The 25,970-nt window shown below is 35.9% G+C and overlaps 1 protein-coding gene across 31 annotated transcripts in view; it reads right to left on the bottom strand.

Annotated features, from left to right (window-relative positions):
• The window catches only part of ABI3BP (ABI family member 3 binding protein), a 262,429-nt gene that overhangs the window by 124,457 nt on the left and 112,002 nt on the right, over positions 1-25,970 (bottom strand). For 29 of the 31 annotated variants that reach the window (XM_082654463.1, XM_082654466.1, XM_082654485.1 and 26 more), the window contains exons 5-11: positions 23,413-23,594; positions 22,802-22,857; positions 13,176-13,224; positions 12,158-12,229; positions 11,492-11,584; positions 3,571-3,648; positions 1,653-1,727 (exon numbers count right to left, since the gene is read on the bottom strand). In XM_082654463.1, coding sequence (XP_082510589.1) covers positions 1,653-1,727; positions 3,571-3,648; positions 11,492-11,584; positions 12,158-12,229; positions 13,176-13,224; positions 22,802-22,857; positions 23,413-23,594 — 605 coding nt within the window. The remainder of the gene's footprint in view (positions 1-1,652; positions 1,728-3,570; positions 3,649-11,491; positions 11,585-12,157; positions 12,230-13,175; positions 13,225-22,801; positions 22,858-23,412; positions 23,595-25,970) is intronic. The other 2 variants (XM_082654473.1, XM_082654482.1) reach the window with 1 other exon arrangement.

Genomic DNA, 25,970 nt, shown 5'->3' with positions numbered 1-25,970 from the left:
GCAATGAAACACACAAGAAATGTTATGGCTTGAAGTGTGAGTAAGAGAAAAGGTTTTTAAAATCTCAAGCTTCAAAAACAAACACACAAATGCAAATTACTCAGGTAAGGTAAGGGACTGTTACTAGTATATATTTCTTACTCCTGTGTTTCAATGATGGATAATATAAGACAGCTTCTTTTTCTATTTTGTATAATAAAGCCACTGCATTTGAGGAGTTTGGGTTCTTTCTTTCACACTTATTAAACTAGTGTCCTAATTTCTTCAGCTCTGCGTATGTGTTCCCAGATATATTAAGTTTAAACTCAAGTCAAGCACCAAACACATATGAACTAGAAAATGTCTGTCCAATAGTTTTTAAAAATAGAATTTCAGTAACTATGTGACTTTATATTTAAGCTCCCCCAACAACTTTTTTGATATTGCAGGTAAATTCTAAGGATTCTAAGAAGCAGTCTGCAGAAATATCATAAATATATCTTCTCTTTCAAGAGAAACAGTTGAGTAAAAAGATATTTAGGAAAAATATAGAAAATAATTTATTCAGTGACACAATAATGTTGAATTAAAAGAATCAAATATAATATCAAAATATGACTACCCCCAAGAAAAATTACCAAAGGATTTGTCATAGAGAAAGACTCTTTAGGATCCTAGATTATAAAATAAAGAATTTATAACATTTAAGGGCTTGGTATTGGAGAGTTTACTGTTCTATAAGCCATGTGTCCCTTTTTTTCTGTGAGGAGATAAATTTGAATGAATTAGCCTAAGGACTTCTTTCAAGCATGCATAATATTTCCAAGGTAATAATAAGCTGCAGTGTTTAATAATTTTTACCTAGAGTGCTCAGTGGCAATTCAAACCTAGGTATTAAAATAGTTTGCGGTGTTTCGGGGGTCCTTCCCCTAAGAACTGCAATAAAGAAGAATTCAGTTAGAAACTCCCTGAGTCGGGATTTGACGTTGTGGCTTAACCATGTCATGTGAGGCATGCTCATAACAGAGGGTGCAGCTGATGCCTTTCATGGAAATAGCTGGCTTTCCCTGGAAAAAGTTTTACATAGTTATAATTTGAAGGTATACATTCAAATGGCCATGGTGTGGCATGGAAGATCAACATCACAATTACAGAACAAAATACGTACATGCTGCCCTTTTTTTTTTTTTTTTTTTTTTGGAGAAGAGAATAAAGCAGGTTAGATTCTCTTGGGCCAAGAAGCAGCTAACTTGCATGACATGAAATTCTTAGTAAAAGGCATGTCACTTCGGGGGATTCTCCTTAAGTTTAGTACACACAAGACTTGGAAAAGCCAACTGAAATGGAAAGCACAGACATAGTCAAGACTCTCACTCCTCCAAGCTTTGTAGGTTAAAAGGTTGGCATTGTTTTTCTATACCTCCCAAGAGACTGGTAAAAAGGGTGTACAGTTAGCATATAGCAACCAGAGCTGCCTAGAATATTAGTCATCAGGATCAAGGTATGTCGTTAACACTTTAATGGAATTGGTCTGAGAAACAGAAGATGAACTACTGCCAGTAAGGTAGGAAAGAAAGTGGGGAGGATGGGAAGCCAAGGCATTGGAGTTACTTTTGTATGACGGTTGGGTCTTTTTTTTTTTTTTTTTTAAGAAAAAAAGTTCTTAGAATTACCCGGTATTGTTTCTGAAATGTCTAACGCACTAGACACAGTGGGTTTAGTGGTTCTTGGAACTGATTCAGGAGTCACTGGAAGGTAAAAAAGATGACTTTACAAATTAAGATAAATGATGAAACAACTCAAGACCATAAGGCACTTTTGTTGCCTTTTAGAATTAGAACTGACACTTATACGGACTAATCCTTTTCAAGTTAATTATGTTAAGGGCTCCCTGGCTTGTGTCTGAACTGACACCTCCTCCCAACCCTTCCTTTCTGGGTTTGTCCACTTTCCATGTGTTCCAAAAAGCACGTGGAATTGACCCCCATGGAAGCATTTATCAGTTTAATCATAATTTTGGGTCTGCCCTTTTTTCTTAGCACAAAGTCTGCGATATAGTAAGCAAGCACATGATAAATATTTATTAAACAAGTTAATAAATGGGCAGATAACATAATGACCCAGGTCAAAAAGATTTATTTAGAACTATTACATTTTAAAGACTTCTCTCTTCCAAACTGTAGTCAACATGCAAAGCTTGGAACTGGGCTGAAATTATGAGGATTCAAATGCTCAGTCACAGGGTTGTTTCAAGTGCTAGATCAAAGGTAAAGATGACCTTCAGGTAAATAGTTTTTGAGGAATAAGAACCAGGATCACTGAGATTTGGAATCAATTGTGAGCTAGACAATTCCAGAATTTTGTAGGGTAAGGATATGAAATAAACACAGTGACACTGAATAATGAATTATGGTGTTTGCCTAAGTGTTTCTGAAGTGGAAAATCCTGAGGAAGGTTTGGCAGAGAGCTAAGAACTCTGTTGACTCTCCCATCAGATACTATGCCAAGAGAAGAAGTGTAGTTGGGAATGCTTTTCTTGGTATTGGCTAATTATATTGAAATCAGAAAACTACCTAGGAATTTCATTCAAATAGCTTATTCCAGCATCAGAGTCTACCCTTGCTCCAACTCCCATGAAGGTGGGGGATGGAAGGTCCATTTCTCACCTTTAGGTAGGACCAAGTACTTCTTACTCTGTCAGAAATATTTCTACTTGAATAGGTTTCTTGAAATCAAGCCATTTTATTTCCCCACCAATTTTTATTTTCTCTGGACTAGTTAGGAGTCCAAGAGTTTAGTACAAGGTAAATATCACTGATATTTCAATTTATGGCAATTTTATGGGTTAAGAAATTCACTTTAGATTGGAGTTACTTTGCTAAATGTAGATTTGGAGGAATTCTTGCCAGATATTTGTTTCACAGAGCTCTGGATGAAGTGGTATTGCTCTGGCAAAAACTCTGTAGTTCAGAGAATAACGTGTCCCCAGTGGGCTGGACTTGGGCAGTTCATTCACATAAGACGTGCTGAATGTTTGTTAGTAATGGTTGATAAACTGGGGAAAATGCGTACTGCGTTTATTCTTTAAAGGATTTTTACTGAACTATTAGGTATTTTCTACATGAGCATTGTTAATCTTCAAGAGACATTGTTACTAAATGATTCCAAGGTATTTTCATAGATATTAAACTATGGATTTATGAGGGATAATGGCATTTTGCTAAACCAATCACTTGTGAAAGTGAAGAAATGAAAAAATGCTCTCGTGTCTTCTTATAAAAGGAAAGCACCCAAACCATGGTGTTACATCTTAGTATAAAAATATTTCAGAATGTTGCGGTAACAACTTTCACGTAAAGTGAAAAATACATCTTCCATATTACATATCAGTTATAGAATTCAATGGTTCATTTGCATCTGCTGTTTTTCCAAACATTAAAGACCCAGAATCTCCTACTGTTGTGTGCTTATGATCAAAATGAATTTCCTACTGGCTCTTCACTGAAAAAAAAATACAGGCTTGTCAATCAGTTACTACTTGAAAATACATTATTTATTTTCTCAAAGTTAATAACGTAGGGATCTCATTACCTGTTACGGGCTGTGCTGGGATTTTTTCTATCTCTGGTGTTTTAGATTCAGCAGGCAGTGCCAAGGTTTCATTCTTAGCTAAAAAATTCAGAAAATAAACAATTTATCTCACTTCCTCATAATAGAGTATCCAAATATAATTCCCTCAAAACAATCAAGCAACAGACTATTTCAAGAAATCTATTCTGCTCTTATCCCTTCCCACCAGGCAGTCAATAAATTTATTGTGCATTTCTACCAGGGACTAGTATTAGTAGTGACAGTCTTCAGAATTCTTTCTCATTAACCCTAGGTAATTCTTTAAGATCTAAGTTGGCACTGGAATGAGGAAAAAAATCACAACCCAGTACTTGGATAGCTCTCAAGTCATTCTGACTCATAAACAGAGTTTCTTGAAGGCACAGGTTGTAAGGCATATCAAATGCTCCCTGGAATTTTATATTCAATTACTCCTAATTTTTTTTTTTTAAAAATCAATGAATAGAAATTATCTGTTATTATGCATGGTAAAAAATATAATAGGCTGTGGCTCTAAAGTTTTAGAAAAACATGAATAACACACATAGGAGACTAAGTTATTTGAAGATATTTGTGGTTAGGAAAAAATACCAACAGTTATTTATTTGAACCTCATGTTAACATAGATATTTTCTTTGGGTCTGTGTGGGAATTCAGTGTAAAAAAATGAAGTCTGGTTTTTTATTCTATTTCTTTTCTCTTCTGACAATTATTCAGGAAACTTTCTTCTAAAATTTAGGTATTCCTTTTCAAAGAAAGTACATTTCTGTACCAGAATTGCCCAATGATTAAGATATTCTCCATATTCTCCAAAATGCACTTAGGATTAACTTGATTCAGTTATTTAGCACACTGAATCAATGACCTACTTATAATATTTTGAAACAGTCTAGTGGCATGAAAGAATTCATTCATCTTTGGGATACCCTGATCATGTCTCCTTGAACTGATTATAATCAGATGGGATTTTTTAAGAGTCCTAAGGCTGTAAGGAACTTCTTGGGTTTCTCAGCTTTGGCACTACTGACATTTTGGGCTGGACAATTTTTTTTATGGGGTTTTCTTGTGAAATGTAGGATATTTAGCAGCATCTCTGGCCTTTACTCACTGGATTCCACCCTTCCACAGCTGTGACAACCAAAAATGTCTCCAGACACTGCCAAATATCCTGGGGAGGGGACAAAATTGACCTCTGTTGAGAACTACTGATCTAATCTGTTCTCTCAAAGTTCTTTGAGGATGTAAATTTTGTAACTTCTTCCTATAGTTCACATCACTGTTGTAAAGACCATTTTCTTCTTTTCAGTTAACATGGGCACAAAATATTCATTTACTTCTGATGGACTTAAAGACAATTATAAAGTCATCCCTTTCACAAAGATCATGGAAGCAAATCAATTTTCAATCTGTATTATGAAACTATATGATAGATTCCTTGAGCTTATGATTTTCAGGAGTGATTTGAGATGCTAGAAATAGGCGTCACAAGTGCTAGTGTACTTGCCATAGCTATCAGTCAAGTGTGTGTTCTGAATTGCTGTGCTCATGAAGCTGTACAGCATGTTTGTACAACAGAAATGTTTAATACCATTGTTCAAATTAATTTAGCAGGACATAAAGAGAAGGGACTCTTTCTGGAATAACTAAAAAAATAAACAGATCCAGTAAAATTTTATGATAAATTCTATTTTTTAGATTTCTAAATCTCATCAACATTTTTTTCCTTCTTCTTTTGTAGTCACAGCTTTGGTTTAGAACCACTGTGAGTGTTAGCACAGGAAAAACTGTTCAGATTACAAATTTTGATGAGCTCTAGTCCTGTTATTTTCAGCATGTACCACAGGAAGATTTTTTTTTTAATGTAATTTTTTTCAACGATCTCTTCTTTTTCAGTGTCCTCTTCTCCTTCAGGATTATTTTTCCTAATCCTTTCCCTCCTGTGTAATATCCTACACTCTTGGTGTTTCCCTGGCTGACTAGGACTGTGTATTTATTTATTTTAAAAAATTATTTATTTATTTTAACCTCCAGATTCTAGACTTTCAGGCAATGCTCTGAATTGCTTTGCTTTAGCTCCTTATGCATGCTCTTACAGGGTAATACCATTAACCTAAAATTAGGCTGCTAATGAAGAAAAACAGTAAACTACCTTCCCAAGAGGTATTTGTATTCTCTACCCATCACTAATTCCTTATAGAGGCATACCGTATTTCTAAACATGGCTCTTTGGGTGTGAGAGAAATTGATTGAAGGGAAAGAACTTGAATGGGGACTCTCTGTGACTCCTATCAAGCCATGAGCATTCACCTACACTATCTATGTACAACTGGTCTTGGCAACAGCAGAGTAAAATGCCATTAGAACATAGCCTAAACCCCAGGAAATTCCTTTTCCTCTCTGATTCTTCTTACTGTTTTTCAACACAGTTGTTTCCTTTCATTATTGGCAGGCTAAGTCTTGGCTTTGGCAAACCCTTTTCATGTCCCCAGGAGGTGTGTGTATTACTAGCTTTCTTGTTTATTTCTCTCATTATTCATACCATGTGTTCTTAGAACAAAAGTTATTAATTTCTTGATGTCCCACATTGGGTCCTGCTGGAATGAGAATATTATTTTTAGGATTTAACCTCTTGTACAGGACTTTTCTGAATTGCAGTGGTAAATAACTTCAGGAAAGTTTATTTCTCCTTCATTGGTATAAAGAACTGTTTATGCTCACACTCTTCATAAAAACCAGTAAATCTAAAATGTAGTTTGTAACATAGTCTAAAATGGTACATTCAGTGGGTTTACTGGACATCTTCAAACATACTGCCTATCAGTCTCTTCAATGTGTAAGAAATTCACCATGTATTCAATTTAAGATAGGTGCTTCCCTAGAAATAAGTTTTAAAATACATATACTATCTGCATTTTAATTTGTCTTCATTAAAATCACACTTAATCCTGAAGTTTCAGTGATTCGTATCAGAATAACAAAAGCAAAAAGCAAAGCAAACCAAAAAATCAACTGTTTAATTCTCTAAATTAAAGAAAATGAAAAGCTTGAACTGATATTAAGATAGCAGGTGGAACTTTGGAAAAACAAAACAAAACAAAAAATTTAGGAAATAGTCCTTAAAACCAAGAACTAAGGAACAAAACACATTTCAGTTCAACAGTGACATTTCTTGAAAGATGACATACAGATGGCCAAAAAGCACATGAAATGATGCTTGACATCACTAATTATTAGAGAAATGCAAATTAAAACTACAATGAGCTATCAGTCACACCTGTCAGAATGGCCATCGTCAAAAAATTTACAAACAATAAGTGCTGGAGAGGGTGTGGAGTAAAGGGAACCCTACTACACTGATGGTGGGAATGTAAATTGGTACAGCCACTATTGAGAACAATATGGAGGTCCCTTAAAGAACTAAAAGTAGAACTACCATATGACCCAGCAATCCCACTCCTAGGCATATACATGGAGAAAAACAGAATTCGAAAAGATACAGGCACCCCAGTGTTCACTGCAGCACTATTTACAATAGCCACGACATGGAAGCAACCTAAATGTCCATCAACAGAGGAATGGATAAAGAAAATGTGGTATATATATACAATGGAATATTACTCAGCCATAAAAAAGAACAAAATAATGCCATGTGCAGCAATGTGGATGGACCTAGAGACTGTCATACTGAGTGACATAAGTCAGACACAGAAAGACAAATATCATATGATATTGCTTATATGTGGATCTAAAAAAGGGTACAAATGAACTTATTTACAAAACACTAGTAGAGTCACAGATGTAGAAAACAAACTTATGGTTACCAGGGGATAAGGGAGGTGGAGGGATAAATTGGGAGACTGGGATTGACAAATACACACTACTATATATAAAATAGATAACTAATAAGAACATACTGTATAGCACAGGGAACTCTACTCAATACTCTGTAATGGCGTATATGGAAAAAGAATCTAAAAATGAGTGGACATATACATATATGTATAACTAATTCACTATGCTGCATACCTGAAACTAACACAACACTGTAAATCAACTACACTCCAAAAAAAAAAAAAGTGAGAGCAGTGGTGTGGGAAAAACTCTGCTCATTTTCGGTCTCCTTCACAAATCCTGGTTTTTGAATTCTGATGAACAGATTAGGGACCAAATCAGTAAGAGACTGGCCAGCTCCTTCCTTTTCTTCTCCTTCTGAACAACTCTTTCCCAAGAGGCCAAAACTAGAAACAAGAAAATCACAAATAGGAAAGCTCACTGGTAAAGACAAACATACAGTAAAAGCAGGAATTCATAAGCAAACATGATATCAAAACCAGCAACCGTGAGGAGAGTACAAAATGCAGGAAATCAGAATTGCATTTGAAATTAAGAGACCAGCAACTTAAAACAACCTTGTATATATATAGACTGTTTTATCAAAACCTCATGGGAAATGCAAACCAAAAAACTACAATAGATAAACACACAAAGAAGAAAAACCTACCCAAATACAACACTAATATGGTCATCAAACCACAAGAGAAGAAAAAAGGAAGGGAAGAAAAAAGACCTACATAAACAAACCCAAAACAATTAAGAAAATGGCAATAGGAATACACATATTGATAATAACCATAAATGTAATTGGATTAAATGCTTCAACCAAAAGACACAGACTGGCCGAATGGATACGAAAACAAGACCCATATATATGCTGTCTACAAGAGACCCACTTCAGACACACTTCAGACCCAGGGACACATACAGACTGAAAGTGAGGGGATGGAGAAAGGTATTCCACACAAATGGAAATCAACAGAAAGCTGGAGTAGCAATACTCATATCAGACAAAATAGACTTTAAAATAAAGGCTGTTACAAGAGACAAGGAAGGACACTACATAACAATCAAGGGAACAATCCAAGAAGATATAACAATTGTAAATATATATGCACCCAACATAGGAGCACCTCAGTATATAAGGCAAATGCTAACAGCCATGAAAGGGGAAATTGACAGTAACACAATAATAGTGGGGAATTTAACACCCCAATTACACCAATGGACAGATCATCCAGACAATAAATTAATAAGGAAACACAAGGCTTAAATGATACATTGTAAAAGATAGACTTAATTGATATTTATAGGACATTCCATCTGAAAGCAGCAGAATACATTTTCTTCTCAAGTGCACACAGAACATTCTCCAGGATAGATCAAATCTTGGGTCACAAATCAAACCTCAGTAAATTCAAGAAAATTGAAATCATATCAAGCATCTTTTCTGACCATAGCGCTAGGAGATTAAAAATCAATTACAGGAAAAAAAAACTGTAAAAAACACAAACACATGGAGGCTAAACAATGTTACTAAATAACCAGTGGATCACTGAAGAAATAAAGAAGAAATCAAAAAATACCTAGCGACAAAGCACGATGATCCAAAACCTATGGGACACAACAAAAGATGTTCTAAGAGGGAAGTTTATAGCAATACAATCTTACCTCAAGAGACAAGAAAAATCTCAAATAAACAACCTATCCTTACACCTAAAGCAACTATCTCGAGAAAGAAGAACAAGCGAGTCTTTCCCAGGCACGGGGCTAAGTATTAATAGGCTCTGGGCAGAGAACAGGTGAGTGCAAGAGTCCTGAGCTCTGGTTCTAAACACAGGTTCACTCAGGGAATTTCATATGGAAGCTTCCTGGCTTTTAGCACAGCATTTAGATGATGTAGAGTTGAGTCTCAGGGTTTATAGATAAACAGGAGGTGATCAAGTCTGATGCACAAATTAAAGAAATAAAGCCTAGAATCACTTGTCTACATTCTTGGAAGTAACACCATAGGACTAACAGGTATGAATGTTTTACAGTAAAAATGTAACAACTGCACAAAATCACAAAGATTTATGGGAAAATATGTTCATATCTTAATAAAATGATGATGCATAGATTTTGAAAATTTTTCCAAAATTCTAAGTCCACTAATTATGCTTTTCTACCCACTTATTAAGGCTTTGCTCCTCCTTCTTCCAGGAAGTTCTCAAACTAACAGCTAAGGAGAACGTAAAGGTTTACCTTTTAGAACTGTTACAATCTGATTGCTTAACATCAAACAAGCAAACAGGTCAGACCTTCAATGAGGGAGGAGAAATTAAGTCTGAGGTTCCTGTGTGGGTGGGTCCCATGCCTGTGTAAATCACAATTATGTCCCGAGCCACTTGCAGTTCTGGCCCCGAGTAATGCTTAATAAATATTTGTTGAATAAATGTTGCCAAACAGGGGCTTGGGCCTGTTTCCACACCCATAAAATGTGAAGATTCAAGTATATAAGTGCTGAAGTTCTTAGCCATTGCCTAGTTCAAGAAAAATATTCTACATTTTTAAGTCTTGTTCAATTTCCACCACATCATGCCACCTTCTTCCATATTTATCAGTGGCCCAAGACATTCTCCAGAGACTTTACAGGGGTGGTTCTCAAAGTGTGGCTTCCAGACCAGCAGCACCAGTATCACCTGAGTACTGGGTACAAATGCAAATTCTCAGGCCCCACCCTAGACCCACGGAATCAGTATCCTGGGGGTGAGCCCAGCAGCCTGGGTGTAACAAGCCCGCCACGGCTTCCGATGCTTCATCAAGGGTGAGATCCTCTGCTACAGAGAGAATTCAGACTAATGTGATACTCAAATGCAGCAACTAGCTTAGCCCACTGGCCACCCCAATTGTTTCCTGGACTCCTTTTACAGAATTTTGCTGCTTTTTTCCCCAAATTGTTATGTTTTATGTTTTGTAAACACTAAAATCATATCAGGTGCTTTCTAGAAGTAGGAAGCAGTATCAATCTCAAAGTAAATAATAATTCTAACAGACCTGACCCTTACCTCAGTTACCACTGAAGACCTCTAGTGGCCCCTTGATAGTATAGTATAATAAGTGTAATTTATAACAATGACTCCATTTGAAAATTATACCTGTATAAATGTGTATATTTTGGTTAATTTGATCATTCACTTTTCTTTCATAAATATAAATATAAAATAACTATTTCCCTATAGAATGTGATTTATATGAATAACTCCAACACTCCATCCTATCTACCCTTTACTTTTTTTCCAATTTTTTTTATCGTGGTAAAAGATACATAACAAAAAATTTACAATCTCAATCATTTTTCAAGTGTACAGTTCAGTAGTATTAAATACATTCATAATGTTGTGCAACCATCACCACCATGCATCTCCAGAACTCTCCTTATCTTGTAAAACTGAAACTCCATACCATTAAACACTAATTCCCCATTTTCCTCCTTCTCCAGTCTCTGGCAGCCACCATTCTACTTTCTGTCTCTATGAATCTGACTACTCTAGGTACATCATATAAGTGGAATCACACAGTCATTTTGTCTTTTGTGATTGGCTTATTACACTTAGCATTATGTCCTCAAGGTCCATTTATACTATAGCAAATGTGAGAATTTCCTTCCTTTTTAAGGCAGAATAATCTTTCATTGGATATATATACCACATTTTGTTTATCAATTCATCTGTTGATGGATACTTGGATTGTTTCCACATTTTAGATATTGTGAATAATGCTACTATGAATATGAGTGTACAAATATCTCTTTAAGACCTTTTCCCCACCCAGTTCTTTTGGTTATATACCCAGCAGTGGAATTGCTGGATCATATGGTAATTCTATTTTTAATTTTTTGAGGAATCGTCATACTGTTTTCCACAGCAATTGTACCATTTTATATTCCCATCAACAGTGCACGTGCCTGTTCCTTAGTTTTTACTTTGAGATCCCCAAACAGCTCATTTGCTAGATCCCTTGGATATCCTAGGAATATCACTGCTAGTACTGTCCCTGCAAAGTTCACATATAGATCTTTGCTGCTTACCTAACTGTGTCTTGATTGCATCCGAAATCTCAAACATTATGGAGGTAGGAAGTTTTATGGTGGTTTCATTAAGACCTGGAATAACAAGGTGGACTGAAAGAAAACAGAAGTAAAAGAAAATGCATCCCATCACAAAGTTCAGAGCATTAGAAACCATGAAGTTTTGTGCTTATTTTGCTTAGTCAATTTTAACCCAAACTTTAAAATGTTGGAAAAAATATGACAGTAACTTTTATGCAGAATCTTTTTCATATTCAGAACTGAACCACCAAATATTCTGGCTTTTAATCCATAGACTCAAAAATTGTAAAATGGTTGCTTAAAATGTGTGAACAAACACCATTATTAATAACAACTTTTAAGAGAGTAATTCAATATGACAAAGACTCCCTCATAACAGCAACAGCCCTGTGGGGTAGGCAGGAGGGGAGCCATCATGCCCAATAGGCACAAGCTAGAGTTGTTTCTCTAACACACTAGGATAGAGGTAGCATCTCTTGGATCCTAGCCTGGAATGGTCACAAGCCAGGATGCTAAATACTGAAGGTAAATGAACCAACATCAATTTAACAGACCTGCTCACAGTGCAAAATTCCATAAGGCCTTATTATCAAAAAAAAGAGCCTGACTTGACTAATGTAGGTGTAGATTTCAAGATAGACTCACCCAGTATTGTTCCTCCATAGGGAGTCTTTTCTGGGGATTTAGTTGAGGCCCTGTGAGTAACATTCTGAATCACTGTTGAAATACCAAAAGATAACAGTGTGAATGGAAAAAAAATAGTCAGGAAGCAGAAAGAAGCTAATAACATGACACCATCTGCACTGGAGAAACCCTGATCTAACTTTTTAATTAACAGAAAGGAACTCATTGGGCTGGCTACACAGGCAACGAAAGGTCTAGAAGGCACATCTTATCTTAATTCCTGTGCCTTTAAGCAATGAAAGTGTTCCATTCTAATTAGCTAAAAATTTCCTTTCTCAGCCCTACTCTCTGCAGCCTACCCAAGTTAAAGAACTAGCACAAAATGAGGCAAAGACTGACTCAGTAAATAAAGAGATTTAGGAAATGTACATTTTCAGAGCAAAGAATCTTTGGATAATTCCAATACTGACTGACACTGTTTTGAGAATACTCTTGGGACATTGTGTTTCCTTAAAATGAATAACTATTTTAAGTGCTCAATCTCTTCCACCAAGAAACTTTCTGGAAATAATGGAGTCATTTAAATAATTTGAAAAACTGAAAGTCAAAACAAAAATGAGTGGAGGCTGAAATAAAACATAACTCTTAAAACCTGGATTTCTTTACTTTCCTTAAAGTGACCTCTATATCATAATTATCATTTCATTAATCCAAATATCCTATTAATGATTTTCTACATGTAAGCTATCTTAATCCTGAAGAAAGCCACATATATTTAATTGGATTTTAAAACTTAATGCTTGTTAGGGTTGCTCTGTCCCTGGTTGTCCAGCCAATGTGCTTTGCCAAGACCTGGCCTAACAGTACAAGAGTCAAAATTATCTGTCAACTTCTAATTTACTAGACTGATTTCTTCAAATTTTTTCTGGAAAATAATCAGAAAAATTGAAAAACTATGTGCTATGTTTAATTATCTCAGTTTAAAAAGTGTATTAAAATAGTTCTAAACACATATCCAGAGCAGAGGCACACAAATTACCTTGCTTGATGATTGTTACTGGGATTAGCTTTTTTGGGACATATGCTGGCTGAAAAGAGAGGAAGAGAGTCAGCTTTTGAGTTACTGTTAACTTAAAAAAATAAATAAGTAAAAAAAACTGGAAGCACACCTTGTCTTTAGTGAAGTTCCCCATGACACAGGTTTAACAGCTGCTGAAAAGATCTTTAGTACATATATCTGCCTCTATTTTATTGTGCTCACTTGGTTTTCCCCATAAGTGTCCAAAGATTTGACAGAAGCAGTTTCTTCAAAACTCCCATTAGTTTAATTTACTTAGAAACTGCAATGGAAAGAAATTAAATCCTCTGAATTGAATACTAGTTTATTTTCACTTCATTTGAGAGGCGAACCAGCCAAATTCTGTCTTTACGTTTCCTCTCAAAAAAAGATTTCAAGCTACATATTCTTTTAAAACCAATCAACATCAATTGTCTGAGTATGCCCCACTGCTGCCCTGCTACTTCAGATACAACTGCCGTGAACTCCTGACGCCACGTATTTCCTTGTCCATGAAGGCAGAGCTGGGACTCAGATCCAGACATTGCTACTTCCAAAGCCTGTACTTTTAACTATTCTGTACATATTCATGCCCAGAGGACCTCAAAATTGGAAGGGCAGGTCCCAGAGGACTGTGCATTCTCCCTTCTTCCAAGTTGCCGCAGACGTCCCACAGGAAGTTTTGATGCCATAGAGTGGCTTGACTTAGGGGCACATTTAGTGTTAACTTTACAGTGGAGTCATCACTGGAGATCGTGAGCCAGGGATAAGACGGCCATGGGAGAGACACAGAACAGGACAAGAGAAGGGCAGCAAATATACAGAGAATTAGATTGAGGTAAAGGCGTAAGCATGACATGCATTTTTTGATGCTTGATTTAGCCTGTATGCATGGTATAGATACTCCATGTACTAGATCTGCTGACAATCCAGGATATGCTGAATGAGGTACTTAACCACATAGGTGTTTACAGTTGTGAACAGAAGAGACTTGCTAACACGTTCCCATTCTAATAAACGATATGCCCATAATAAAGAAGTGCCACAATACCACATTTACTGTTGGCTATTTTTCTTCTTGTAGTAAAGTCCTTATGTTTAAAAAACACAAAAAAATAAAAGTTTACTTTTATCAGACTATTTTTAAAAAGTATCTATACTTCTTGTATTGTATATTGGCCCAGCACTATAGACTGAAAGCTTGTATCCCCCCAAAATTCACGTGTTGAAACTTAATCCCCAATGTGATGGTATTTGGAGGTGGGGCCTTTGGGAAGTAAATAACTCATGAGGGTTCCACCCTCTTGAATGGGATTAGTGCTCTTATGCCAGAGAACTCCCTCCACCCTTCCACCATGTGAGATGGTTGTCTGTGAGCCAGAAGTGAGTTCTCCCCAAGACATCAAATCTTCCAGTGCCTTGATCTTGGACTTCACAGGTTCCAGAACTGTGAGAAATAATTGACCATTTAAGCCACCCAGTCTGTGGTATTTTTGTTATAACAGCCCTGATGGACTAAAACACCCAGTAATTTCCTACTTAGCAGTCTAGCCTAAGGAAGTGATCAAAGATACAGGCATCATTTACGTGTAAGGGTGTTTATTACCACAATGTGAAACAACCTCATCATTCCAAAGCAGAGGTTTTGTTAAATAAATTATGGTTCAAATTTCTGACATCTATTTACTAAAGTGGGAAATATGTACAGTATAAATACAAAGGACACAAATTTATATTCATAGTATAACGTAACTGTATAACAAATATGTATAGACAAAAGACCAGAAGGAGATAGCTCTTTTTTTTTTAACAGTAGTTATTTCTTATAATCTCATATTTTATTTTGTGTACCTTTCTATATTTTCCAAGTTCCTTACAAGGGTGAATTACATTTATAACTAGGAAAAGCTATTTTAACCAGCAGTCTTTTTAGCTACTATATATGCTTCTGTACTGCATAGCTCATACACTCTTGGTCAATAGAGGAATGATGTAAATATAATTTATACACAACTTTTCCCAGGCAAGGGGAGGGGAATAGCAGGAATGCAAGTATAACCATCAGTAGAAAAAAAAAAAAGTCAGTTTTGAGGTCACACTGGCAGAAGACCTCTGGATTTACCATAAGAAAATTAAATAAGTGTACCTGCTCACAGGACCCTTCCCCAGAGAGGGACAGGCAGGCCCACGGCCCTGCACTGGTGTGTCCACCTTACGTCCACCTGTGCTGCTTCAGCGAAAGGGTTGCCACACGTGGCCTCTATCATTCCTGAGCATTTAACCCCTGCTGCGGCAACCTCCGGTTCCACAGGGGATGCTAGCCCGCGGAGCCGCAGTGTCCTTCCCGGTGCTAATAATCACGTTCGACAAAACTGTGTCTACCGTTCCAAAGACTGTTGAATGGCTGGTCCTCTGTTTGCCCAGTGAGTCCTGCCATGTAGTGTATACTTGGCAGAGCGTGAAGTTTTTCAGAGACACATCACGTTATAGCAGAAACGCCTATGGGTTGATGTGCTGATTGCTTTTGAACGGCATTATTGCAATTCTTATTTCCTTCCCTGTGGATGATTTGTTTTAAACAAGTTTTTGACAAAAACAAGTGGAAAATATTCCACTCTTGGCATGAATGGAACACAGTGTCTGTTCGAGTTCTTATATGGGTACAGACCAGTGTTCTGTTAAGACGATGACATGACTATATGGGCAGCGTGTACTGCCAAAAAACAAGGAAACCATTTAGCTGCAGAATCAAGTTCTTTCTAGACCTATAATTATTCTCTTGCCCAATCTACAATCCAAAGATGCGCCAAGACTAATGAGCAAGTACTAGCTCCCTCTCTGTAAGTAGGGTTTTTTTTTTTAGTTGAAATATAGTTGATTTATGTTGTGTTAGTTTTAGGTGTACAGCAAAGTGATTCAGATTATATATATATAAGAATGTATACATATATGTGCATATATACATGTGTATATATATATATATATTCTTTTTCAGATTCTTTTCCCTTACAGGTTATTACATAACATTGAGTATAATTCCCTGTGCGCTACAGGTCCTTGTTGGTTATCTATTTTATACATAGTAATATGTATATGTTAATTCCAACCTCCTAATTTATCTCTCCCCTCCCCTTCCCCCTTTGGTAACCATAAATTTATGTTCTATGTCGGTGGGTCTATTTCTGTTTTGTATAGAAGTTCATTTGTATCGTTTTTTTTTAGATTCCACACATAAATGATATCATAGGATATTTGTCTTTGTCTGGCTCACTTCACTTAGTATGATAATCTCTAGGTCAAGGGCATCAGGAAAATCCTTCTGCCCAAAGTGTTTAATGCTGAAGGCTCTAAAATTCCCAGTAAGAAATCCACACTATGAATTCTTTCCCTGTGTCTTTTTATAAAAATGTAGGGAAACATCTGTAACCTGGACTTACTAAACATAATAAAATATTATGATAATTTCCAAGTTAACAGTATGTAACCAATTACAGCTCAATTTCAATTGAACTGTTTCATGTATGATGTTGTTTACAAAGTTACCAGTAACCTTTCCTTACAGTCACAGGTTTGCTGTTATGAGCATCTATCAACGTGTATAGAAGTCTCAGTGTAGCTGGTGTCGGGTGTCGGGGTGGGAAGCGAGGTAGTGAAAGTCCCGCATCCCACAAGATGCTGCGACAGTTTTGCCGGGGTGGTCTCAGCACAGTGCTACTGCTCCCCACGGACACCACCCTGGTACCAGTTTTCTTTCTTAGGCCATTTCCTCCCTGGCTCTCTTTTCTCTGCTGCTTGCTGACCCCATTCCTGCCGCAAACCACCATCACCACTTCCTTCCTCAGCTCTCATCCCACCCTTCAGCAATTATTTTTTAAATGTTTATTGTATGTCAGGAAGTGAGCATATTTCCCTCCTACCATTTAAGGGATTAATTATTTTTTTCAGTTTTGAGAAATTCTATTCCTTAAGAACCCAGGTTGTGCTATATCCTGAGCAGGGTGACTGGCTAAGGGAAATCATTTTTACCATTTTTCTGGGGACACTGTGGCTGAGTATCCAGTTGGTCAGATTCAATGGGGAGAGGATGCTGAAGCGGTAAAAGGCAATACCCCTGAGGGCCAGTCCAGCTTGCTTTCCAGTTCTGGTTAGGGAAAACCTACACTCATCTAGAAATAACCACAGCAGCAGCAGCCACATGAAAGACTTTGGATTCACCCTGCATTACACTACCTTCCTCCCGATATTATATTTTGAAAATTAGCTTTAATAAAAGTAGTGGTAACATCAGGGTGCTGTTCTTTGCAAGGTACTCTTTACAGGTTTGTCCATTTGATATTTTTGTGGCGGCAGCATATCCATTGTAGATTTAACTTTATTCTTAGGCCCTGAGATAAAGAGGAACTGTCCATTTGGGGAGTGGCTAAGGGTTGCTCAAAATCAAATTTCAGCTCTTTAGACTCAAGAGCTAAACAACATGAGAAAAACTTGGGCATGTTACATTCTGGTTTTAATTCATTTTTTGGATGTCCTGATGAAAGTTATGAAATATACTGATTCAATCTAACATCTGACTAAAAGTGAATCTAACATCCTTCTTGCGAAAGTCTCCATATTTCCAGTCAGCTAGGGAGGAATCAGACATACACCTTTGGTGATATCAGTGGTCTAGACATAAAATTTTCAAGTTTCTGCTTAGGACGATGATTGCTAAGAATGGAAGGACACCTGATGTACTCACTGCATACAATCTTAGGGTGTGGGTGGGGACCACACTGTATTTTTCCCTATTCACTCATCTGCTAACTGTTACACTTTAAAAATCGGTACCACTTCTCTTTCTGCCAATGACTGAAATGGCTTTTTAAAAAGGTAGGTGGATCTCTGATGGAAAAAAATGGAAGGGTGAAAATAGATGTCATATTTTAGGGGAACACTTATTCTAAGGAGATTTGGATTAATTAAATAATTAAACTTATATTTTAAAATATCTGTTAATAAATGCTACATACTTCAAAAATTTATTGTTTGGTTAGTGAACTAGTTAGATAACTAAGTGTTTTTAAAATATAGAGAGAATGTATTAAAGTTAGGTCCTTTTAGACATCATTCCTTTATTTTTTTTATATAATAAAACCTAATGCGGCTTCCCTGGTGGCACAGTGGTTGAGAGTCTGCCTGCCAATGCAGGGGACACAGGTTCGAGCCCTGGTCTGGGAAGATCCCACATGCCACGGAGCAACTAGGCCCGTGAGCCACAACAACTGAGCCTGCGCGTCTGGAGCCTGTGCTCCGCAAGAAGAGAGGCTGCGACAGTGAGAGGCCCGTGCACCGCGATGAAGAGTGGCCCATGCTCACCGCAACTAGAGAAAGCCCTCGCACAGAAACGAAGACCCAACACAGCCAAAAATAAATAAATAAATTAAAAAAAAAAAACAAAAAACAGTTTACACTTTAAAAAAAAAAAAAACCTAATGAACTTATTTACAAAACAGAAAGACTTACAGATATTGAAAACAAACTTATGGTTACCAAAGGGGAAATGTGATGGGGAGGAATAAATCAGGAGCTTGGGATGAACATACACACACTACTATATATAAGATAGATAACCAATAAGGACCTACTGTATAGCACAGGGAACTCTACTCAATATTCTGTGATAACCTACATGAGAAAAGAATCTGAAAAAGAATGAATATATGTATATGTATAACTGAATCACTTTGCTGTACACCTGAAACTAACACAACATTGTAAATCAACTATAATCCAATAAAATTTTTTAGAAGAATCTAACAGTAAACACTAGGTTTCACCTTGATAAAAAGAGTGTTCTTGCTTCTCACTGTGAAGAAAATAGCAAAATTATCATCTGTTTTTTCTTCTGCAGTTACATGGATCTCAAGTGATACAACTTATATGGGAAGAATCAGGGTTATTGTTTATGCATACATCTTTTCTCTGATTTTTCTAGAGGTGTAGGCAGGGATGATATTGAAAGTATTTAACAAGCAGTAGAAGGAAGGCACTAACCTATCAGAAGAGACCCCTGCTAAGTGTCCTCTGGCACAAGTGTACTGGGACTTGCCTGCAGAACACATGCTTAGATACATGAATTACAATATATAATGTAACAAGATGCTTAAGATGGGGCTGTATTTAACATTCAAATTTTTAATCTAAATATTATTTATCTGTTAAAAATGGATCGCCTCACATTCAAATTGTTTTTCACATTTCCAATCTCTTTTCAGAAGGTGTGAAGGAGTTTCTGCTGCATTTAAGTTTTAGGTATAAGCATGCATATATGAATAAAAACATTTTTCAATGTATCTTTTACTTAAAACTCTGGAATTAATTTAATATCTCTTGAAATACTGCCTTCTAAGATCAGTCTCAGAGAAGAGATGGGTAAACATTGGATTGATATCGACTTAAAATATTAAAATATACCTCTGAAGTATCAAATCAACTTTCAGAATCAATTCTAAATGATTATACAAGATGGTCAAAGTCTATCCCAGCTGGTTCCTTTTCAACTTTCCCATGTTCCAGAGCTACCCAAATGCACAGAAGGCAGTTTGGGAAACATTTTTTCTGCTATCTAGAAGGTAACAATGAAGAAAGGCTCACAGAGAAGCCTTAAAATATCTTTTCAGTTAATTCGACTTTTCCTTTGGAAATACCCAAGAGTTTCAGAGCACAGCTCGTTAGAGCTGGCTGGAGTTTGGGGTAATCTGCCTCACAGCTTGAAGTGATAAAATATCTGGCTCTGTGTCATAGGTGCAGGAAGTTTCTAACTGGCCCTTCTTGCCATGGCTATTTATGATGTGGAAAATAAATTAAATTTTTTGGAAATAAACTGTCAATCATCTTTCCCAATCTTGCTGAGTAACTCACCCTAAATGAAATATTCTGCCAAAAGAAATACAAATTATTGAGATGTGATTGCTGAGAAGAAGGAATGAAAGAAACGACATCGAGTCACATGTAAGATAAAGCAGGACAGCCAAGAGGATGGAGATAAGATGTGCTTCCTAGGAAACCACTCACAACAACAGCGAGGATTGTTCTAGAAGAGCATGGAAGAGCAACTCTATTCCCTGTGATTGGATTTAAGAGAGACAAAGACAAAGGGACCTTAGGGAACGGCAGAATTCAATACTTGGTGCTAAGCCAATTGGTTAATTATTTGGGAAAATATATAACCTCATCAATATAGGAACTTACTACATATAATATAGCAAAATAAAATCCACATAGGTTAGAGTTTAATTACTACAAAATCAAACCACTTATAAGACAAGAAAAAGAGAGAAATATTTATCTGATCTCTGGATAGGGAAGGGCTTTCTAAAATATAAGGCAATTGGAGATATGACAATGGAAAAGACAAATAAGTTGATTAAGCAAATTAAGACTTGCCTATTTCACAAATTCCCATAAAGAAAATTGATAACGAATGTGCAAATAATGTTTCTAGATGATATCTCAAAGAGTCTTTGCTCTTTAAAGTCTTTAAACTATTCAATAAAAAAAACCATGAGATGCCCAATAAACAAAGAACTGAAACTAAAGGTCATTAAATGGAAAATACAAGTGGCTAATAAATAAGTGAAGAAAGTGCTGCTTTATCAGCAATCAGAAATAGAAATTTAAAAACCATTTTATACTATTACACTAGCCAAAATTTTAGGGATGGAAATACATAATGTTGCAAATCAGGGTACTACAGAAAGATAACTCTGATCCATTGCCAATAAGATTGTAAATTGGTAAAACCTTTCTGGAAAGAAAGTTGACCAAACATATTAGAAAGTTTGAAAAAATGTTAAAACTCTAAACTGTTAATTCCTCTTCTAAGCATCTACTTTAAGGAAACAATCAGAAATGTGAACAAAGATTTATGATCATAAATGTTCACCATAATATGACTTATAATTAAACTGTTAGAAATAACTTAAATGCCTACAAATTGGAAACAGATTGAGTAGCTGATAGTGTACTTAGATTATGTAATATGCAGCAATTGAAACTATGTATATGAAAAGTACTTAATGACATGAAGTATGCTAGGTCATATTTTGGCTAAGTGAAAAGAATGAGATATAAAATTGCACATATAGCATGATTTTAATTTTATAATGAAAACATGCTTGAAAAAAAATACAATGTTCTAAAGTTTTAACAGTAGACCATAAATGGTTTTCTACTGGTCTTTATTTGGCAGTGTTATAGGTAATTTTGTTAATTTTTCTTTTCTCATTTTTATACATTATAAATCTTTAAATATCAGATAATTAGAAAAATAGTCAAAACCAAACAGAGAAAGAGAGAGAGAGAGAAGAGATGGAGGCAAGAGAGAAAGAAAATAAATGAATCAATCAATCCAGGCCTCAGAATTTACCTACAATCTCCTTTCTTATATTTTGATTTTAAATATACCAAAATACTTTCCTGGGCAGTCACAATAATTTAATAATCATGACAATAATTTTCCAATATACACACTTTTCTGCCAGTTCAAACCAAAGAAACATTTCCTTTATCAGCAGTAATTCTCAGTTCTATTTTATCCAAACGCATTTTCTGTCAATGAAAAGAATCTTGCATATTTTTATTCACTGAGGTATGTACTACCATTTTCCCCCCACTGGGCTACATGAACAGTGGGTTATTCTGTGGACTATTCAATAGACATAAAAAACCATCTATCCACATACATCATGCACACATTGAAAAGAACAAATTTGCAACCCTGAATAGAGTCTTTGCATGTTCACTTGACTGTAGAATATTTCCCTGGCTGGATACTCCCAATACATAGACCAAAGCCAGCATCAAATTCCCCTCTTCTCACCAAAGTGCCTTCTCTACCTGCTCTATGATGTAATGTTCTTTACTTTATAATTAGGCATGTGATTTCAATGGCAAGTGTCTTTGTGATGGTTCTAACAATGGCTTACATTTATAACAGGTAGTATGGACCTGATATAATGCTTCCTGAGAACAGATTTTGAAAAGTGGAGGGAAAGAGGAGAACAAGGGACTGAGCTCCTAAGGTGAGAGAGAAAAGAGTTCTAGACGGGGAAAATGCTGGGCCCATAAAATATACAAACATTTACTGCACTGAATAGAAGCTGGGCATGTTACAAAACCAAACCAGTTGCTTCATCATTTTGAAAAGGGTTGGCTCTTTTAAGTAGGAAATGATAGAAAATAGAGGAAAGATTTGAACAATCGCAGGGTTAAGTAGTGCATGTACTTATTCACTCTTGAAACATGTTATAGTAAAAAACAACCCACAGGACAGAAGATAATAAGAATAATCTCAAAATACCTGGAATACTGAAATACTAGATAACTATACAGAATATCAGAATTTTAGAGCTTTAAACAAATTAGAGATAATCTGGTTTCATGCTTCCACCTCCATTTTCTGAGAAAGAAACTAATTCCTAAAACATTATGTACTTGACCCAAAACCCTATAGCTAGGCAGTTAATCCAGCTTCAGTACCTCATAATAGGACTACTCCCTTATTTAAATGAAAGTATAATGCAGACACATTTTTAAAAGAACATTCTTGAAAATAAGCTGGTACATACCACTGTGTGGACTTGGTCATAGGTACTTTGGATTTTCCCATTTACTTTGTTTTTACCTGACAAAAACAAGAGGAAAATGACATTCTTTTCATTCTTCTTTTCCCTAAATCAATTCTTACTAGTCATTATGAAGACAACTACAAGTTCTGCTCTAACTTGGGCATATTATTTTATTTGCTCTCATTTCAAACACTGATTCCAATGATGTTCGAAACAAGGGATGATAGGAAGCAAGCCCAGCCCCATAAAGTCTTTGCACGTTCAATTCCACTGACCCAGCTTTTTAACTTAGCATTTGTACATGTTATCGATTTTTGGCTCAGTTAGTGTTCATAGGTCAGAGATTGATTTAAAATATGACAATGGCCAAATAAATTGTTATCAACGATTGCTACTGTCAAATATTAGTTTACCATTTTTTTAAAAAAACACTCACTATAAAAAAGATTCTGAAATATCAATGCTGAAATTCTGTTTACTTTTGTATTTTCATAAATATGGATAATGAGAATTAACTCATTTCCTATTATACAACTAATAAAATAATTTAAAATTTGATAATTAGGAAAAAATATTACAGAAAGCTCACTTAAATAGTTCTAGGTACTTACTTCCAACAATAGTCTTGTGATTAAAAATCTTACTCCAAATTCCACCTTCTACATTGTCTTTCACTCCGAATTCATAAACTGTGTCAGGCTTTAGATTTTCCACAATTGTTTCAGTGGCCGGACAGAGTTGAAAAATCCATTTCTTTTCCTTATCCTTTTCTCTATAGCGAATTGTATAAAATCTGTTGAATAACCAAAATATGCTATAAAACCACAGGGAGATTCAGAATGTACTTCCAGTTTCTTAATACACCATAGACTCCCACCTACTCTCAAGATTTCACATTGGCTTCTGTTTAGATTTTTTTTAATTTTCAGAGAACATAAAAACAGTTTCTCCGTGCGTGCTTAAGTTTTTAATTTCTAATTGCAAGTTAGGGGACTAGGTAACAGCACAGTCATGGTCTAACAGAATTCCAGATCTCTCAATTCTATTATCTGATACTTTCCAAATTGAAAGTTGGAAAACACTAGACATTCATTTTTTTTCTAATTATGCATAGAGAAGAACATAGGCATATTTTTATAAATATTTAATATTATAATTTCATAACTGTATGGGTTTAAGCCCATGGAAGGTACATTAGAGGTAATATCGTTTAACACCATAGAAGGCACATTAGAGGTAATACCGTTCAATTTTGTAAGAGAGGAACCTGATGCACTCTAATGCATCCAGGACTTTATTTCAAGGGTGAAATTTTCTTACTATTAAAAAAGGCATCAACACCAATAGTCAGGCTGAGAGTACAATGAGAAAAATAGAACAATGCAAATTCAAGATCACTGTTACATATTTGCTTAGGGCTTCATAATATTCAGACATATATATAACAAGGTACTAATAATCCTCACTATTTTTTTTGCACATGGTAGGTTTTATATATATTATCTCATGGTAGGTTTATATATATTATCTTTAACACATGGTAGGTTTTATATATATTATCTCATTTAATTGTCACAAAAACATCTTAAGTGGTAGAAATCATTAATCCTACTTTACAAATGTGAAAACCATGTTTCAGAAAGATCTCTTAACTCGCCCAATGTCATCCAGCTAGTGATTTTTACTAGTGGCAGAACCAGAAAAGCAGGAAAAACTCCTCTGGCTCTGCTCTAAACAGTCTCACAAAGTGGGGAAGCAGGTCAGGAAAGGAAATTGCATTGCTACTGGATACAGCAATGAGAATGAATGAACTAGGGCTACGTGTATCAATACGGCTAAATTTTACAAACAAAATATTGAATGAAAATAGCAAAATGATGCATGTAGTTTCACACCATTTGCACAAAGATTAAAACACTCACACAAAATATGTTACCGTATATCATTCCTGGCAGTGTAAAGGGACAAGAAATACTGGAAGGATACAACATTTATGGTAGTGCTTTGGCTCCCAGTGAGCAAGTAGGGAAATACATGAGACTAGAGATGGGGCCAACTGATAAACTTTATTTACTTTTTATTCTTAAATAAACATTTTAAGTAAATAGAATAAAATAAAATAATAATTGTCATGTACTAACAATGGAAACATACATGCTTGTTATACTATTTTAGACTCTTTTTTTTACATTCTAAATTTTCTCTCAAACATTTAGTACCTCTCCCCCACTCCTCACCCTAAGATTCAGGTCAATTGCTTTTATTTAGAGCCCTAAAATCCCTCATTTACTCATGCTAAAAATGTTTATCGTGTCCTCTTTAAGTGCCAGGCACAAGCTCTTGATACAAAAAAAAACCACCCAGAATCTTTGGAAACAAGGGCCAGGACTGGCTACACAATTTGTGGAGTTCACAGCAAAATGAAAACATGGAGCCCCTTATTCAAAAATGATTAAGACTTTTAAGACGGTGACAACAGAGCATTAAACCAAGCATGGGCCCTTCTAAGTGGGGAACCTGTGTGACCGTACTGGTTGCACGCCCATGAAGTCAGCAAGGGGGTTATAGTTTCTTAAGTACAGAAAAGGGATGTATTCGTACATTCAGCCTACTTTCTTACTAGTCACAAATTACTGAAATGTTCGAAATCATTCATTAGCTTGCGTCTTCCTCGTAAAAGCAGCTCTCTGGGCTCCATACTCCATTCCAAAGTCACGAAAAACAGAACGAGTGAAGGAGGCTGTTCCAGCCAGAACACTAACTGCTACTGGGAACAAATGTTACAGAATACGAATGCTCTGTGTCCCGTGAGTTGAACCATCAACAGTAGTTTATGAAACACATTTGTTGACAAGTACGTCGAACAGAATTTCTGTCGTTTTTCCCGTGCCCTGGCTATTACAGGACTTCAGGGAAGTGCAGAGAAACTAAAATCAGACCAGATGGGCCTCCAGAGTTATGTGTCTCTAGTTTGGATACATTTCTGAAGTCCTGAACTGCTTGCATGATCTGGTAGGGGTGTGGGGCAATGCTAACAGAACTACCAGAGGCCAGATTCCAGGATTCCCAGGAAGTTTGATTTTATATCCTCTTCCTAGGAATGAGACAGACATGTTCTAAGACTTTGTTGAAAAAAATCTAGCCTGTAAATTTTTTTCTATTTTGATCA

Source organism: Grampus griseus (assembly GCF_964374135.1).
Source record: "Grampus griseus genome assembly, chromosome: 5".
Lineage (NCBI taxonomy): Eukaryota > Metazoa > Chordata > Mammalia > Artiodactyla > Delphinidae > Grampus > Grampus griseus.
Note: the sequence above shows the minus strand (reverse complement) of the source record. Positions and strands in the feature narration are given on the sequence as shown.